Source organism: Salvelinus fontinalis, chromosome 39, assembly GCF_029448725.1.
Source record: "Salvelinus fontinalis isolate EN_2023a chromosome 39, ASM2944872v1, whole genome shotgun sequence".
NCBI classification, from domain to species: Eukaryota; Metazoa; Chordata; class Actinopteri; order Salmoniformes; family Salmonidae; genus Salvelinus; species Salvelinus fontinalis.
Genome location: NC_074703.1, coordinates 1060757 through 1076226, shown reverse-complemented (window position 1 = coordinate 1076226; position 15470 = coordinate 1060757). Strand labels below are relative to the sequence as shown.

Genomic DNA, 15470 nt, shown 5'->3' with positions numbered 1-15470 from the left:
CACTATTAGGAGATGTAGACCAGTAGTCTGTAGTAACAACAAGGATACTCCACTATTAGGAGATGTAGATCAGTAGTCTGTAGTAACATCAAGGATACTCCACTACTAGGAGATGTAGATCAGTAGTCTGTTTTGTAGTAACATCAAGGATACTCCACTATTAGGAGATGTAGATCAGTAGTCTGTTCTGTAGTAACATCAAGGATACTCCACTATTAGGAGATGTAGACCAGTAGTCTGTTCTGTAGTAACAACAAGGATACTCCACTATTAGGAGATGTAGATCAGTAGTCTGTAGTAACATCAAGGATACTCCACTACTAGGAGATGTAGATCAGTAGTCTGTTTTGTAGTAACATCAAGGATACTCCACTATTAGGAGATGTAGATCAGTAGTCTGTTCTGTAGTAACAACAAGGATACTCCACTATTAGGAGATGTAGACCAGTAGTCTGTAGTAACAACAAGGATACTCCACTATTAGGAGATGTAGACCAGTAGTCTGTAGTAACAACAAGGATACTCCACTATTAGGAGATGTAGATCAGTAGTCTGTAGTAACATCAAGGATACTCCACTATTAGGAGATGTAGATCAGTAGTCTGTTTTGTAGTAACATCAAGGATACTCCACTATTAGGAGATGTAGATCAGTAGTCTGTTCTGTAGTAACATCAAGGATACTCCACTATTAGGAGATGTAGACCAGTAGTCTGTTCTGTAGTAACAACAAGGATACTCCACTATTAGGAGATGTAGACCAGTAGTCTGTAGTAACAACAAGGATACTCCACTATTAGGAGATGTAGACCAGTAGTCTGTAGTAACATCAAGGATACTCCACTATTAGGAGATGTAGATCAGTAGTCTGTAGTAACATCAAGGATACTCCACTATTAGGAGATGTAGACCAGTAGTCTGTTCTGTAGTAACAACAAGGATACTCCACTATTAGGAGATGTAGACCAGTAGTCTGTAGTAACAACAAGGATACTCCACTATTAGGAGATGTAGATCAGTAGTCTGTAGTAACATCAAGGATACTCCACTATTAGGAGATGTAGATCAGTAGTCTGTTTTGTAGTAACATCAAGGATACTCCACTATTAGGAGATGTAGACCAGTAGTCTGTTCTGTAGTAACAACAAGGATACTCCACTATTAGGAGATGTAGACCAGTAGTGTGTAGTAACAACAAGGATACTCCACTATTAGGAGATGTAGATCAGTAGTCTGTAGTAACATCAAGGATACTCCACTATTAGGAGATGTAGATCAGTAGTCTGTAGTAACATCAAGGATACTCCACTATTAGGAGATGTAGATCAGTAGTCTGTTCTGTAGTAACAACAAGGATACTCCACTATTAGGAGATGTAGACCAGTAGTCTGTAGTAACAACAAGGATACTCCACTATTAGGAGATGTAGACCAGTAGTCTGTAGTAACAACAAGGATACTCCACTATTAGGAGATGTAGATCAGTAGTCTGTAGTAACATCAAGGATACTCCACTACTAGGAGATGTAGATCAGTAGTCTGTTTTGTAGTAACATCAAGGATACTCCACTATTAGGAGATGTAGATCAGTAGTCTGTTCTGTAGTAACATCAAGGATACTCCACTATTAGGAGATGTAGACCAGTAGTCTGTTCTGTAGTAACAACAAGGATACTCCACTATTAGGAGATGTAGATCAGTAGTCTGTAGTAACATCAAGGATACTCCACTACTAGGAGATGTAGATCAGTAGTCTGTTTTGTAGTAACATCAAGGATACTCCACTATTAGGAGATGTAGATCAGTAGTCTGTTCTGTAGTAACAACAAGGATACTCCACTATTAGGAGATGTAGACCAGTAGTCTGTAGTAACAACAAGGATACTCCACTATTAGGAGATGTAGACCAGTAGTCTGTAGTAACAACAAGGATACTCCACTATTAGGAGATGTAGATCAGTAGTCTGTAGTAACATCAAGGATACTCCACTATTAGGAGATGTAGATCAGTAGTCTGTTTTGTAGTAACATCAAGGATACTCCACTATTAGGAGATGTAGATCAGTAGTCTGTTCTGTAGTAACATCAAGGATACTCCACTATTAGGAGATGTAGACCAGTAGTCTGTTCTGTAGTAACAACAAGGATACTCCACTATTAGGAGATGTAGACCAGTAGTCTGTAGTAACAACAAGGATACTCCACTATTAGGAGATGTAGACCAGTAGTCTGTAGTAACATCAAGGATACTCCACTATTAGGAGATGTAGATCAGTAGTCTGTAGTAACATCAAGGATACTCCACTATTAGGAGATGTAGACCAGTAGTCTGTTCTGTAGTAACAACAAGGATACTCCACTATTAGGAGATGTAGATCAGTAGTCTGTTCTGTAGTAACAACAAGGATACTCCACTATTAGGAGATGTAGACCAGTAGTCTGTAGTAACATCAAGGATACTCCACTATTAGGAGATGTAGATCAGTAGTCTGTTCTGTAGTAACATCAAGGATATTCCACTATTAGGAGATGTAGATCAGTAGTCTGTTCTGTAGTAACAACAAGGATACTCCACTGTTAGGAGATGTAGATCAGTAGTCTGTTCTGTAGTAACAACAAGGATACTCCACTATTAGGAGATGTAGATCAGTAGTCTGTAGTAACAACAAGGATACTCCACTATTAGGAGATGTAGACCAGTAGTCTGTAGTAACATCAAGGATACTCCACTAGTAGGAGATGTAGATCAGTAGTCTGTTCTGTAGTAACAACAAGGATACTCCACTATTAGGAGATGTAGACCAGTAGTCTGTAGTAACAACAAGGATACTCCACTATAAGGAGATGTAGATCAGTAGTCTGTAGTAACAACATGGATACTCCACTATTAGGAGATGTAGATCAGTAGTCTGTTCTGTAGTAACATCAAGGATACTCCACTATTAGGAGATGTAGATCAGTAGTCTGTAGGAACATCAAGGATACTCCACTATAAGGAGATGTAGACCAGTAGTCGGTTCTGTAGTAACATCAAGGATACTCCACTGTTAGGAGATGTAGATCAGTAGTCTGTAGTAACAACAAGGATACTCCACTATTAGGAGATGTAGATCAGTAGTCTGTAGTAACAACAAGGATACTCCACTTTTAGGAGATGTAGATCAGTAGTCTGTAGTAACAACAAGGATACTCCACTATTAGGAGATGTAGACCAGTAGTCTGTAGTAACAACAAGGATACTCCACTATTAGGAGATGTAGATCAGTAGTCTGTTCTGTAGTAACATCAAGGATACTCCACTATTAGGAGATGTAGATCAGTAGTCTGTTCTGTAGTAACAACAAGGATACTCCACTATTAGGAGATGTAGATCAGTAGTCTGTTCTGTAGTAACATCAAGGATACTCCACTATTAGGAGATGTAGACCAGTAGTCTGTAGTAACAACAAGGATACTCCACTATTAGGAGATGTAGACCAGTAGTCTGTTCTGTAGTAACAACAAGGATACTCCACTATTAGGAGATGTAGATCAGTAGTCTGTAGTAACAACAAGGATACTCCACTATTAGGAAATGTAGATCAGTAGTCTGTAGTAACAACAAGGATACTCCACTATTAGGAGATGTAGATCAGTAGTCTGTAGTAGCAACAAGGATACTCCACTATTAGGAGATGTAGACCAGTAGTCTGTTCTGTAGTAACATCAAGGATACTCCACTATTAGGAGATGTAGATCAGTAGTCTGTTCTGTAGAAACAACAAGGATACTCCACTATTAGGATATGTAGATCAGTAGTCTGTTCTGTAGTAACATCAAGGATACTCCACTATTAGGAGATGTAGATAAGTAGTCTGTAGTAACAACAAGGATACTCCACTATTAGGAGATGTAGACCAGTAGTCTGTTCTGTAGTAACATCAAGGATACTCCACTATTAGGAGATGTAGATCAGTAGTCTGTTCTGTAGTAACAACAAGGATACTCCACTATTAGGAGATGTAGATCAGTAGTGTATAGTAACAACAAGGATACTCCACTATTAGGAGATGTAGACCAGTAGTCTGTAGTAACAACAAGGATACTCCACTATTAGGAGATGTAGATCAGTAGTCTGTAGTAACAACAAGGATACTCCACTATTAGGAGATGTAGATCAGTAGTCTGTTCTGTAGTAACAACAAGGATACTCCACTATTAGGAGATGTAGACCAGTAGTCTGTATTAACATCAAGGATACTCCACTATTAGGAGATGTAGATCAGTAGTCTGTAGTAACAACAAGGATACTCCACTATTAGGAGATGTAGACCAGTAGTCTGTAGTAACAACAAGGATACTCCACTATTAGGAGATGTAGATCAGTAGTCTGTTCTGTAGTAACAACAAGGATACTCCACTATTAGGAGATGTAGACCAGTAGTCTGTAGTAACAACAAGGATACTCCACTATTAGGAGATGTAGATCAGTAGTCTGTTCTGTAGTAACAACAAGGATACTCCACTATTAGGAGATGTAGATCAGTAGTCTGTAGTAACAACAAGGATACTCCACTATTAGGAGATGTAGATCAGTAGTCTGTAGTAACAACAAGGATACTCCACTATTAGGAGATGTAGATCAGTAGTCTGTTCTGTAGTAACATCAAGGATACTCCACTATTAGGAGATGTAGATCAGTAGTCTGTTCTGTAGTAACATCAAGGATACTCCACTATTAGGAGATGTAGACCAGTAGTCTGTTCTGTAGTAACAACAAGGATACTCCACTATTAGGAGATGTAGACCAGTAGTCTGTAGTAACAACAAGGATACTCCACTATTAGGAGATGTAGATCAGTAGTCTGTAGTAACAACAAGGATACTCCACTATTAGGAGATGTAGATCAGTAGTCTGTTCTGTAGTAACATCAAGGATACTCCACTATTAGGAGATGTAGATCAGTAGTCTGTAGTAACATCAAGGATACTCCACTATTAGGAGATGTAGACCAGTAGTCTGTTCTGTAGTAACAACAAGGATACTCCACTATTAGGAGATGTAGATCAGTAGTCTGTTCTGTAGTAACAACAAGGATACTCCACTATTAGGAGATGTAGACCAGTAGTCTGTAGTAACATCAAGGATACTCCACTATTAGGAGATGTAGATCAGTAGTCTGTTCTGTAGTAACATCAAGGATACTCCACTATTAGGAGATGTAGATCAGTAGTCTGTTCTGTAGTAACAACAAGGATACTCCACTATTAGGAGATGTAGATCAGTAGTCTGTTCTGTAGTAACAACAAGGATACTCCACTATTAGGAGATGTAGATCAGTAGTCTGTAGTAACAACAAGGATACTCCACTATTAGGAGATGTAGATCAGTAGTCTGTAGTAACAACAAGGATACTCCACTATTAGGAGATGTAGATCAGTAGTCTGTTCTGTAGTAACATCAAGGATACTCCACTATTAGGAGATGTAGATCAGTAGTCTGTTCTGTAGTAACATCAAGGATACTCCACTATTAGGAGATGTAGACCAGTAGTCTGTAGTAACATCAAGGATACTCCACTATTAGGAGATGTAGACCAGTAGTCTGTTCTGTAGTAACAACAAGGATACTCCACTATTAGGAGATGTAGACCAGTAGTCTGTAGTAACAACAAGGATACTCCACTATTAGGAGATGTAGATCAGTAGTCTGTAGTAACAACAAGGATACTCCACTATTAGGAGATGTAGATCAGTAGTCTGTTCTGTAGTAACATCAAGGATACTCCACTATTAGGAGATGTAGATCAGTAGTCTGTAGTAACATCAAGGATACTCCACTATTAGGAGATGTAGATCAGTAGTCTGTAGTAACAACAAGGATACTCCACTATTAGGAGATGTAGATCAGTAGTCTGTAGTAACATCAAGGATACTCCACTATTAGGAGATGTAGACCAGTAGTCTGTTCTGTAGTAACAACAAGGATACTCCACTATTAGGAGATGTAGATCAGTAGTCTGTTCTGTAGTAACAACAAGGATACTCCACTATTAGGAGATGTAGATCAGTAGTCTGTAGTAACATCAAGGATACTCCACTATTAGGAGATGTAGATCAGTAGTCTGTAGTAACAACAAGGATACTCCACTATTAGGAGATGTAGATCAGTAGTCTGTAGTAACATCAAGGATACTCCACTATTAGGAGATGTAGACCAGTAGTCTGTTCTGTAGTAACAACAAGGATACTCCACTATTAGGAGATGTAGATCAGTAGTCTGTAGTAACATCAAGGATACTCCACTATTAGGAGATGTAGATCAGTAGTCTGTAGTAACAACAAGGATACTCCACTATTAGGAGATGTAGATCAGTAGTCTGTAGTAACATCAAGGATACTCCACTATTAGGAGATGTAGACCAGTAGTCTGTTCTGTAGTAACAACAAGGATACTCCACTATTAGGAGATGTAGATCAGTAGTCTGTTCTGTAGTAACAACAAGGATACTCCACTATTAGGAGATGTAGATCAGTAGTCTGTTCTGTAGTAACATCAAGGATACTCCACTATTAGGAGATGTAGATCAGTAGTCTGTAGTAACATCAAGGATACTCCACTATTAGGAGATGTAGATCAGTAGTCTGTAGTAACAACAAGGATACTCCACTATTAGGAGATGTAGATCAGTAGTCTGTAGCAACATCAAGGATACTCCACTATTAGGAGATGTAGACCAGTAGTCTGTAGTAACAACAAGGATACTCCACTATTAGGAGATGTAGATCAGTAGTCTGTTCTGTAGTAACAACAAGGATACTCCACTATTTGGAGATGTAGATCAGTAGTCTGTTCTGTAGTAACATCAAGGATACTCCACTATTAGGAGATGTAGATCAGTAGTCTGTAGTAACAACAAGGATACTCCACTATTAGGAGATGTAGATCAGTAGTCTGTAGTAACAACAAGGATACTCCACTATTAGGAGATGTAGATCAGTAGTCTGTAGTAACAACAAGGATACTCCACTATTAGGAGATGTAGATCAGTAGTCTGTAGTAACAACAAGGATACTCCACTATTAGGAGATGTAGACCAGTAGTCTGTAGTAACAACAAGGATACTCCACTATTAGGAGATCTCCAGCAACAACACGGGTAACGTTGAACCTGGCAGCGACTGTCAATCACACCGACATTACATTAAATGACTTCATTTAGCGAGTAACAAAAGTTAGTCTGTCTGTGGTTGTGTGTCTTTTCAACAGTACTTTCTTCTCTTGCAGCAAATCCTGAACCACATTCTGGACCACATTGAGTTCTTCGTGACCAAACTGCAGAAAGCAGCTGAGGCCTTCAACGAGCTCTCCAAGAGGAAGAAATCTAAAAAGAACAAGAAGAAGGGACCCGGAGGTGGGTGGTGTAGTTCTTTAGATCTAGTTTGTAGTCCTCCTGGCCTGGTCCTGGTCTTCATTCTACTGTCCATGACCTCGTTACTGTTGGGGGGTGTAGTTCTTCAGATCTAGTTTGTAGTCCTCCTGGCCTGGTCCTGATCTTCATTCTACTGTCCATGACCTCGTTACTGTTGGGTGGTGTAGTTCTTTAGATCTAGTTTGTAGTCCTCCTGGCCTGGTCCTGATCTTCATTCTACTGTCCATGACCTTGTTACTGTTTCCTTAAGTAGATTGTTCCTTCCACTGTGGACAACATTTACATCAAAACAGGAAACAATTAGGAAAACAATCAATGTTGCTAGACTAGTGCCTATCCTACTGTAATACTGTGTGTTACCTGTCATGTCTCTCTCTGTCCACCAGAGGGAGTGCTAACACTGCGAGCCAAGCCTCCCACTCAGGAGGATTTTGTTGACTGTTTCCAGAAGTTCAAACATGCCTTCAACCTGCTGGTAAGACACCAAAGATGAATGATATTTATTTATTATTTATTTATTTTTACATTTGTATGACTTTCCTTGTCTCTCTCCTCCAGGGGAAGTTGAAGACCCTCATCCAGAACCCCAGCGCTGACGACCTGGTCCACTTCCTGTTCACACCACTCAGGATGGTGAGAGACAGACTGCTCTACTCTGCTATGCATGTTTAAGCCAGATTCCACTCCGTCCCCACATTTCAACCTTCGAAGGTGATCCAGACCTCTGGAGGGACAGAGCTGGCTAAGAGCCTAGTAGTTAGTGGTGAGGGTAATGGTTTAAGAGTCTAGTAGTTAGTGGTGAGGGTAATGGTTTAATTCTCCTCCAGGTGATCCAGACCTCTGGAGGAACAGAGCTGGCTAAGAGCCTAGTAGTTAGTGGTGAGGGTAATGGTTTAAGAGCCTAGTAGTTAGTGGTGAGGGTAATGGTTTAAGAGCCTAGTAGTTAGTGGTGAGGGTAATGGTTTAAGAGCCTAGTAGTTAGTGGTGAGGGTAATGGTTTAAGAGCCTAGTAGTTAGTGGTGAGGGTAATGGTTTAAGAGCCTAGTAGTTAGTGGTGAGGGTAATGGTTTAAGAGTCTAGTAGTTAGTGGTGAGGGTAATGGTTTAAGAGCATATTACTTAGTGGTGTGGGTAATGGTTTAAGAGCCTAGTAGTTAGTGGTGAGGGTAATGGTTAAGAGACTAGTAGTTAGTGGTGAGGGTAATGGTTTAAGAGACTAGTAGTTAGTGGTGAGGGTAATGGTTTAAGAGACTAGTAGTTAGTGGTGAGGGTAATGGTTTAAGAGACTAGTAGTTAGTGGTGAGGGTAATGGTTTAAGAGCCTAGTAGTTAGTGGTGAGGGTAATGGTTTAAGAGCCTAGTAGTTAGTGGTGAGGGTAATGGTTTAAGAGCCTAGTAGTTAGTGGTGAGGGTAATGGTTAAGAGACTAGTAATTAGTGGTGAGGGTAATGGTTTAAGAGACTAGTAGTTAGTGGTGAGGGTAATGGTTTAAGAGCCTAGTAGTTAGTGGTGAGGGTAATGGTTTAAGAGCCTAGTAGTTAGTGGTGAGGGTAATGGTTTAAGAGCCTAGTAGTTAGTGGTGAGGGTAATGGTTTAAGAGCCTAGTAGTTAGTGGTGAGGGTAATGGTTTAAGAGCCTAGTAGTTAGTGGTGAGGGTAATGGTTAAGAGACTAGTAGTTAGTGGTGAGGGTAATGGTTTAAGAGCCTAGTAGTTAGTGGTGAGGGTAATGGTTTAAGAGCCTAGTAGTTAGTGGTGAGGGTAATGGTTAAGAGACTAGTAGTTAGTGGTGAGGGTAATGGTTAATAGACTAGTAGTTAGTGGTGAGGGTAATGGTTTAAGAGACTAGTAGTTAGTGGTGAGGGTAATGGTTAAGAGACTAGTAGTTAGTGGTGAGGGTAATGGTTAAGAGACTAGTAATTAGTGGTGAGGGTAATGGTTTAAGAGACTAGTAGTTAGTGGTGAGGGTAATGGTTTAAGAGCCTAGTAGTTAGTGGTGAGGGTAATGGTTTAAGAGCCTAGTAGTTAGTGGTGAGGGTAATGGTTTAAGAGCCTAGTAGTTAGTGGTGAGGGTAATGGTTTAAGAGCCTAGTAGTTAGTGGTGAGGGTAATGGTTAAGAGACTAGTAGTTAGTGGTGAGGGTAATGGTTAAGCGACTAGTAGTTAGTGGTGAGGGTAATGGTTTAAGAGCCTAGTAGTTAGTGGTGAGGGTAATGGTTTAAGAGCCTAGTAGTTAGTGGTGAGGGTAATGGTTAAGAGACTAGTAGTTAGTGGTGAGGGTAATGGTTAAGAGACTAGTAGTTAGTGGTGAGGGTAATGGTTTAAGAGCCTAGTAGTTAGTGGTGAGGGTAATGGTTTAAGAGCCTAGTAGTTAGTGGTGAGGGTAATGGTTTAAGAGCCTAGTAGTTAGTGGTGAGGGTAATGGTTTAAGAGCCTAGTAGTTAGTGGTGAGGATAATGGTTTAAGAGCCTAGTAGTTAGTGGTGAGGGTAATGGTTAAGAGACTAGTAGTTAGTGGTGAGGGTAATGGTTAAGAGACTAGTAGGTAGTGGTGAGGGTAATGGTTTAAAAGCCTAGTAGTTAGTGGTGAGGGTAATGGCTAAGAGACTAGTAGTTAGTGGTGAGGGTAATGGTTTAAGAGTCTAGTAGTTAGTGGTGAGGGTAATGGTTTAAGAGTCTAGTAGTTAGTGGTGAGGGTAATGGTTTAAGAGCATATTACTTAGTGGTGTGGGTAATGGTTTAAGAGCCTAGTAGTTAGTGGTGAGGGTAATGGTTAAGAGACTAGTAGTTAGTGGTGAGGGTAATGGTTTAAGAGACTAGTAGTTAGTGGTGAGGGTAATGGTTTAAGAGACTAGTAGTTAGTGGTGAGGGTAATGGTTTAAGAGACTAGTAGTTAGTGGTGAGGGTAATGGTTTAAGAGCCTAGTAGTTAGTGGTGAGGGTAATGGTTTAAGAGCCTAGTAGTTAGTGGTGAGGGTAATGGTTTAAGAGCCTAGTAGTTAGTGGTGAGGGTAATGGTTAAGAGACTAGTAATTAGTGGTGAGGGTAATGGTTTAAGAGACTAGTAGTTAGTGGTGAGGGTAATGGTTTAAGAGCCTAGTAGTTAGTGGTGAGGGTAATGGTTTAAGAGCCTAGTAGTTAGTGGTGAGGGTAATGGTTTAAGAGCCTAGTAGTTAGTGGTGAGGGTAATGGTTTAAGAGCCTAGTAGTTAGTGGTGAGGGTAATGGTTTAAGAGCCTAGTAGTTAGTGGTGAGGGTAATGGTTAAGAGACTAGTAGTTAGTGGTGAGGGTAATGGTTTAAGAGCCTAGTAGTTAGTGGTGAGGGTAATGGTTTAAGAGCCTAGTAGTTAGTGGTGAGGGTAATGGTTAAGAGACTAGTAGTTAGTGGTGAGGGTAATGGTTAATAGACTAGTAGTTAGTGGTGAGGGTAATGGTTTAAGAGACTAGTAGTTAGTGGTGAGGGTAATGGTTAAGAGACTAGTAGTTAGTGGTGAGGGTAATGGTTAAGAGACTAGTAATTAGTGGTGAGGGTAATGGTTTAAGAGACTAGTAGTTAGTGGTGAGGGTAATGGTTTAAGAGCCTAGTAGTTAGTGGTGAGGGTAATGGTTTAAGAGCCTAGTAGTTAGTGGTGAGGGTAATGGTTTAAGAGCCTAGTAGTTAGTGGTGAGGGTAATGGTTTAAGAGCCTAGTAGTTAGTGGTGAGGGTAATGGTTAAGAGACTAGTAGTTAGTGGTGAGGGTAATGGCTAAGCGACTAGTAGTTAGTGGTGAGGGTAATGGTTTAAGAGCCTAGTAGTTAGTGGTGAGGGTAATGGTTTAAGAGCCTAGTAGTTAGTGGTGAGGGTAATGGTTAAGAGACTAGTAGTTAGTGGTGAGGGTAATGGTTAAGAGACTAGTAGTTAGTGGTGAGGGTAATGGTTTAAGAGCCTAGTAGTTAGTGGTGAGGGTAATGGTTTAAGAGCCTAGTAGTTAGTGGTGAGGGTAATGGTTTAAGAGCCTAGTAGTTAGTGGTGAGGGTAATGGTTTAAGAGCCTAGTAGTTAGTGGTGAGGATAATGGTTTAAGAGCCTAGTAGTTAGTGGTGAGGGTAATGGTTAAGAGACTAGTAGTTAGTGGTGAGGGTAATGGTTAAGAGACTAGTAGGTAGTGGTGAGGGTAATGGTTTAAAAGCCTAGTAGTTAGTGGTGAGGGTAATGGCTAAGAGACTAGTAGTTAGTGGTGAGGGTAATGGTTTAAGAGCCTAGTAGTTAGTGGTGAGGGTAATGGTTTAAGAGCCTAGTAGTTAGTGGTGAGGGTAATGGTTTAAGAGACTAGTAGTTAGTGGTGAGGGTAATGGCTAAGAGACTATTAGTTAGTGATGAGGGTAATGGTTTAAGAGCCTAGTAGTTAGTGGTGAGGGTAATGGTTTAAGATCCTAGTAGTTAGTGGTGAGGGTAATGGTTTAAGAGCCTAGTAGTTAGTGGTGAGGGTAATGGTTTAAGAGCCTAGTAGTTAGTGGTGAGGGTAATGGTTTAAGAGCCTAGTAGTTAGTGGTGAGGGTAATGGTTTAAGAGCCTAGTAGTTAGTGGTGAGGGTAATGGTTAAGAGACTAGTAGTTAGTGGTGAGGGTAATGGTTTAAGAGACTAGTAGTTAGTGGTGAGGGTAATGGTTTAAGAGCCTAGTAGTTAGTGGTGAGGGTAATGGTTTAAGAGACTAGTAGTTAGTGGTGAGGGTAATGGTTTAAGAGACTAGTAGTTAGTGGTGAGGGTAATGGTTTAAGAGCCTAGTAGTTAGTGGTGAGGGTAATGGTTTAAGAGCCTAGTAGTTAGTGGTGAGGGTAATGGTTTAAGAGACTAGTATTTAGTGGTGAGGGTAATGGTTTAAGAGCCTAGTAGTTAGTGGTGAGGGTAATGGTTAAGAGCCTAGTAGTTAGTGGTGAGGGTAATGGTTTAAGAGCCTAGTAGTTAGTGGTGAGGGTAATGGTTTAAGAGCCTAGTAGTTAGTGGTGAGGGTAATGGTTTAAGAGCCTAGTAGTTAGTGGTGAGGGTAATGGTTTAAGAGCCTAGTAGTTAGTGGTGAGGGTAATGGTTTAAGAGCCTAGTAGTTAGTGGTGAGGGTAATGGTTTAAGAGCCTAGTAGTTAGTGGTGAGGGTAATGGTTTAAGAGCCTAGTAGTTAGTGGTGAGGGTAATGGTTAAGAGTCTAGTAGTTAGTGGTGAGGGTAATGGTTTAAAACCTCTTCTCCTCCAGGTGATCCAGACCTCTGGAGGGACTGAGCTGGCTAAGAGCGTGGTGGTTCCTCTTTTGACCAGAAAGGCTATAGACTTCCTGCACTCAGCCGGGACGGCCGAGGAAAGACACCTGTGGGTTGCCCTGGGGGAGGGGTGGACCAAGTGCAGGTAGGAGGTTAGAGGTCACGATGGGGTTAACATGGGGTCATAGGGGTGAATGTTTGGTTAACGTGGGTTTAACGGTAATATCGACCTCTTTATTAAAGCATCTTCTGTTCACTTACTGATGGAGTAACACCATTATTTTAGTCTAACTGAGGTGCTGCTGTATGGAGTAACACCATTATTTTAGTCTAACTGAGGTGCTGCTGTATGGAGTAACACCATTATTTTAGTCTAACTGAGATGCTGCTGTATGGAGTAACACCATTATTTTAGTCTAACTGAGGTGCTGCTGTATGGAGTAACACCATTATTTCAGTCTAACTGAGGTGCTGCTGTATGGAGTAACACCATTATTTTAGTCTAACTGAGGTGCTGCTGTATAACACCATTATTTCAGTCTAACTGAGGTGCTGCTGCATGGAGTAACACCATTATTTTAGTCTAACTGAGGTGCTGCTGTGTGGAGTAACACCATTATTTTAGTCTAACTGAGGTGCTGCTGTATGGAGTAACACCATTATTTCAGTCTAACTGAGGTGCTGCTGTATGGAGTAACACCATTATTTTAGTCTAACTGAGATGCTGCTGTATGGAGTAACACCATTATTTTAGTCTAACTGAGGTGCTGCTGTATAACACCATTATTTTAGTCTAACTGAGATGCTGCTGTATGGAGTAACACCATTATTTTAGTCTAACTGAGATGCTGCTGTATGGAGTAACACCATTATTTTAGTCTAACTGAGGTGCTGCTGTATGGAGTAACACCATTATTTTAGTCTAACTGAGGTGCTGCTGTGTGGAGTAACACCATTATTTCAGTCTAACTGAGATGCTGCTGGATAACACCATTATTTTAGTCTAACTGAGGTGCTGCTGTATGGAGTAACACCATTATTTTAGTCTAACTGAGGTGCTGCTGTATGGAGTAACACCATTATTTTAGTCTAACTGAGGTGCTGCTGTATGGAGTAACACCATTATTTTAGTCTAACTGAGATGCTGCTGGATAACACCATTATTTTAGTCTAACTGAGGTGCTGCTGTATGGAGTAACACCATTATTTTAGTCTAACTGAGGTGCTGCTGTATGGAGTAACACCATTATTTCAGTCTAACTGAGATGCTGCTGGATAACACCATTATTTTAGTCTAACTGAGGTGCTGCTGTATGGAGTAACACCATTATTTCAGTCTAACTGAGATGCTGCTGGATAACACCATTATTTTAGTCTAACTGAGGCGCTGCTGTATGGAGTAACACCATTATTTTAGTCTAACTGAGATGCTGCTGGATAACACCATTATTTTAGTCTACCTGAGGTGCTGCTGTATGGAGTAACACCATTATTTTAGTCTAACTGAGATGCTGCTGTATGGAGTAACACCATTATTTTAGTCTAACTGAGGTGCTGCTGTATGGAGTAACACCATTATTTTAGTCTAACTGAGGTGCTGCTGTATGGAGTAACACCATTATTTCAGTCTAACTGAGGTGCTGCTGTATGGAGTAACACCATTATTTTAGTCTAACTGAGATGCTGCTGTATGGAGTAACACCATTATTTTAGTCTAACTGAGGTGCTGCTGTATAACACCATTATTTTAGTCTAACTGAGATGCTGCTGTATGGAGTAACACCATTATTTTAGTCTAACTGAGATGCTGCTGTATGGAGTAACACCATTATTTTAGTCTAACTGAGGTGCTGCTGTATGGAGTAACACCATTATTTTAGTCTAACTGAGGTGCTGCTGTGTGGAGTAACACCATTATTTCAGTCTAACTGAGATGCTGCTGGATAACACCATTATTTTAGTCTAACTGAGGTGCTGCTGTATGGAGTAACACCATTATTTTAGTCTAACTGAGGTGCTGCTGTATGGAGTAACACCATTATTTTAGTCTAACTGAGATGCTGCTGGATAACACCATTATTTTAGTCTAACTGAGGTGCTGCTGTATGGAGTAACACCATTATTTTAGTCTAACTGAGGTGCTGCTGTATGGAGTAACACCATTATTTCAGTCTAACTGAGATGCTGCTGGATAACACCATTATTTTAGTCTAACTGAGGTGCTGCTGTATGGAGTAACACCATTATTTCAGTCTAACTGAGATGCTGCTGGATAACACCATTATTTTAGTCTAACTGAGGCGCTGCTGTATGGAGTAACACCATTATTTTAGTCTAACTGAGATGCTGCTGGATAACACCATTATTTTAGTCTACCTGAGGTGCTGCTGTATGGAGTAACACCATTATTTTAGTCTAACTGAGATGCTGCTGTATGGAGTAACACCATTATTTTAGTCTACCTGAGATGCTGCTGTATAACACCATTATTTTAGTCTAACTGAGATGCTGCTGTATAACACCATTATTTTAGTCTAACTGAGGTGCTGCTGTATGGAGTAACACCATTATTTTAGTCTAACTGAGGTGCTGCTGTATGGAGTAACACCATTATTTTAGTCTAACTGAGGTGCTGCTGTATGGAGTAACACCATTATTTTAGTCTAACTGAGATGCTGCTGTATGGAGTAACACCATTATTTTAGTCTAACTGAGGTGCTGCTGTATGGAGTAACACCATTATTTTAGTCTAACTGAGATGCTGCTCAATGGAGTAACACCATTATTTCAGTGTAACTGAGGTGCTGCTGTATAACACCATTATTTTAGTCAAAC

At 40.4% G+C, this 15470-nt stretch overlaps 1 protein-coding gene across 7 annotated transcripts in view; it reads left to right on the top strand.

Moving 5' to 3' along the window:
• eps8a (epidermal growth factor receptor pathway substrate 8a) overlaps window positions 1-15470 on the top strand; it is a 108371-nt gene that overhangs the window by 50327 nt on the left and 42574 nt on the right. For all 7 annotated transcript variants that reach the window (XM_055905139.1, XM_055905141.1, XM_055905137.1 and 4 more), the window contains 4 exons: window positions 7265-7391; window positions 7796-7884; window positions 7968-8042; window positions 12632-12780. In XM_055905139.1, coding sequence (XP_055761114.1) covers window positions 7265-7391; window positions 7796-7884; window positions 7968-8042; window positions 12632-12780 — 440 coding nt within the window. The remainder of the gene's footprint in view (window positions 1-7264; window positions 7392-7795; window positions 7885-7967; window positions 8043-12631; window positions 12781-15470) is intronic.